This window comes from Echinops telfairi, unplaced genomic scaffold (genome assembly GCF_000313985.2).
Source record: "Echinops telfairi isolate 266 unplaced genomic scaffold, ASM31398v2 ScPeMD7_1;HRSCAF=3_0, whole genome shotgun sequence".
In the NCBI taxonomy this organism is placed as follows: domain Eukaryota; kingdom Metazoa; phylum Chordata; class Mammalia; order Afrosoricida; family Tenrecidae; genus Echinops; species Echinops telfairi.
Window position 1 is genome coordinate 38857041 of NW_022103896.1, and position 2687 is coordinate 38859727.

Below are 2687 nucleotides of genomic sequence, written 5' to 3' on the forward strand. Positions count from 1 at the left end.
TTTGAAAACCAACCATAGGTGAAAAGCCAAAGGGTGAAAAGAACAAACTGCACAGCTTTGATATTGTAAAAATTGTCTACATTTTCACGTGATTCTTAATTTTGAGAAGGCAGCAACCACCAGACAATGACTGAAACACGAAGCATTTTTTAAACACCCACCTGAGCACCCAGTAAATTTTTTCCAACTGCTTAACATCCGAGCACTTTTCAATGTATTTGAAATCCAAATGCTCAATGGGAATTTTAAATTTTTTTGTTGTTCCAAAGCCCCACAACGTCGGACAATCTTGGTCAGTCATGGCTGAAATAGTCAACAGTACAGGACAACTGTTAATTATATATATATATATTCAGTTTGAACAACAGTAAACATCTAGATCATTGGTTTCCAAATGTATCTGGCCTACTGTCCCTTTTTTCAGATAAAAAAATTTACTCAGAGCCCCTGGACAATGAAAAACTGTACTATATAGCCTACAATCCAGGATAATCTTTATCTGCTTTTGCAGCTCTGTCATTCTCGCACCCCCACCAGAGGGCGGTATTGCTCACTTTGGAAAACAGTAGGTACTTCTGTAATACTATTTTTCATTTCTAGAGCACACGAGGTGAGGTGTTTGGTTTTTATTCTAGTGAGGAAGATGGCTAAACTCTTTTACAACTCTCTGATAACAGTTAACATTTATGGAGCTAAATTACTATATGCCATTTGCTTAACTTTCACTTAAAGAAAGCTGGAATACAGCATAGGTTTGGGTTGAGCTACCTTTTAATGTTTTTGAATGATTGTCATCTACCTTAAACCGGCTATGACTGAGTAACTTCCAACTCATAGTGACCCAATGGGGCAGGGTAGAAATGCCCTCCATAAAATTTGCAAGCTGTGATTTTTATGGAAACCGACAGCCACATCTTTCTCAATCCCCACCTGACAGCCCCGTTGTCAATTCTGACTCACAGGGACCTGCAGGACAGGGTAGAACTGCCCCTGTGGGCGTACAAGGCTGTAAATCTTTATGGGAGCAGAAAGCCTCATCTTTCTCCTGGGGAGCAGTTCAGCTGGTGGGCTCAAAATGCTAACCATGGGGTAGCAGCTCAACTTATACTCATTAAACCATATAGTTGAAGGAAAGAAAGGATGAAAGGGAGAGAGGCGGAAAGGAGGGAGAGTGGGAGGGGAATTTGACATTGTAAAGTCACCTCTTAAGACCTATACTAATTAATTGCATTCTGAACACTGTTTTAACATTTCTCTGGGAAGAAATTCCCACCTTATCCTTTGTTTTCAGTAGGGCACACATTTTCAAGCCTACAATGTCGGCTGGTAGCATGTGGCTACATGTTGGGCTACTAAATCCCAGGTCAGCAGTTCGAAGCCACTAGCTGACCCTTGGGAGAATGATACTTTCTGTTCCCATAGAGATTTACAGCGTGGAGACCCACAGGGGCAGTGTTACCAGGGCTTATCGGGTCACTCTACGTCAGAATCCACTTGGTGGCAGTGAGTGTAAGGGCTTTTTTTTTTTTTAAACAAACGTTCATTTTCAACTTCCAAAAAATAAAGTTGTACAACTGATTTGCTCCCTTTAAAAGTCTTCTAGATCTGTTTGTAGTTCGATTAGGAAAATCTTTCATCTTATGAACCCATATTTCATTTCCTCTAAAATCAACTTATTGACAATACCTCACTAAAACCTCGAAAAGCCAAACTCACTGTCCTCGAGTCGACGCAAATTCCTGGCAAGGAGAACGGAGAGCGGGCGTCGGAGACGCTGTTTACGCAAGAACGCAGGCCCCGCCCACCACGCACGCTCTTTCCCGCGTGCACGCGCCCAGCGAGCGCCCCCTACTGCCGGAGGCCGGAAGGAAACGGCATCCCGCTCGCCTAGCAACGGTTTCTATGTACACCACAGCCCCAGAGACGCGCGTCCAGGCCGCGCCCAGCGTGCGCAGCGCGGCGACAGACAACCCGCAATGGCCGGGAGGCACTTCCAAGTCCTTCTGAAATCGCTGCCACCCCATGGCTCTGGACACGAGTGGTTGCCCGGGAGTCCCCGACTGCCGACCCCCGCCCCAACATCCGCCTCCGGGGCCTGCAGTGTCTTCCCGACCCACTGGGAAAGACGTCCGTCCCGCGACGCGCTCCCCCGCGCGTCCCACGCTCACCCCCATCCGGGATGGGGGGACTGTGATGGGGAGCTGCCATTTACTCCTGTCCCGCAGGACACAGAGCACCCACCTGCTTCTCAGAACCCCGCGGCTAGGAGACGGCCGCCAGCCAGCCCGCTGCCGGGATGCCGCAAGTGCCCGGGAAGGGGCTCGTCTCGGGCCGCTCACCCCAGACGGCCTACTCACTCCGCGGGGCGGGGACTAGGTCCCCGAGGATGATTGGCTAGTCCTCGCCGGCCGGCCGGCTGGTTGGCCTGGCAAGCCCGCTGGAACAGTGGCGCTATAGGCTATGCAGTGGACTGATAACCGAAAAGTCGGTGGTTCAAAAGCAGCCGCCGCTCTGCGGAAGAAAGTAGAGGCTGCCTATGCCTATACAAATTTATGATCACGTGATCTGAGTGGCAGTGAGTTTGATTTGGGGGGGTTTAAGAGAGTGGGGGCGCTCCGATGGCGCAATGGTTAAATTACTCCGCTGCTAGTGGACGGTTGGAACCCACCAGTCACGAAGAGGGTGAA

General features: G+C 49.1%; 1 protein-coding gene across 1 annotated transcript in view; it reads right to left on the reverse strand.

Moving 5' to 3' along the window:
- Window positions 1–2296, reverse strand: part of SPAG1 (sperm associated antigen 1) — an 88490-nt gene extending 86194 nt beyond the window's left edge. The window contains exons 1-2 of the mRNA XM_045287231.1: window positions 2242–2296; window positions 162–303 (exon numbers count right to left, since the gene is read on the reverse strand). Coding sequence (XP_045143166.1) covers window positions 162–301 — 140 coding nt within the window. The 5' untranslated portion in view covers window positions 302–303; window positions 2242–2296. The remainder of the gene's footprint in view (window positions 1–161; window positions 304–2241) is intronic.
- Between the last annotated feature and the right edge of the window lie 391 nt (window positions 2297–2687).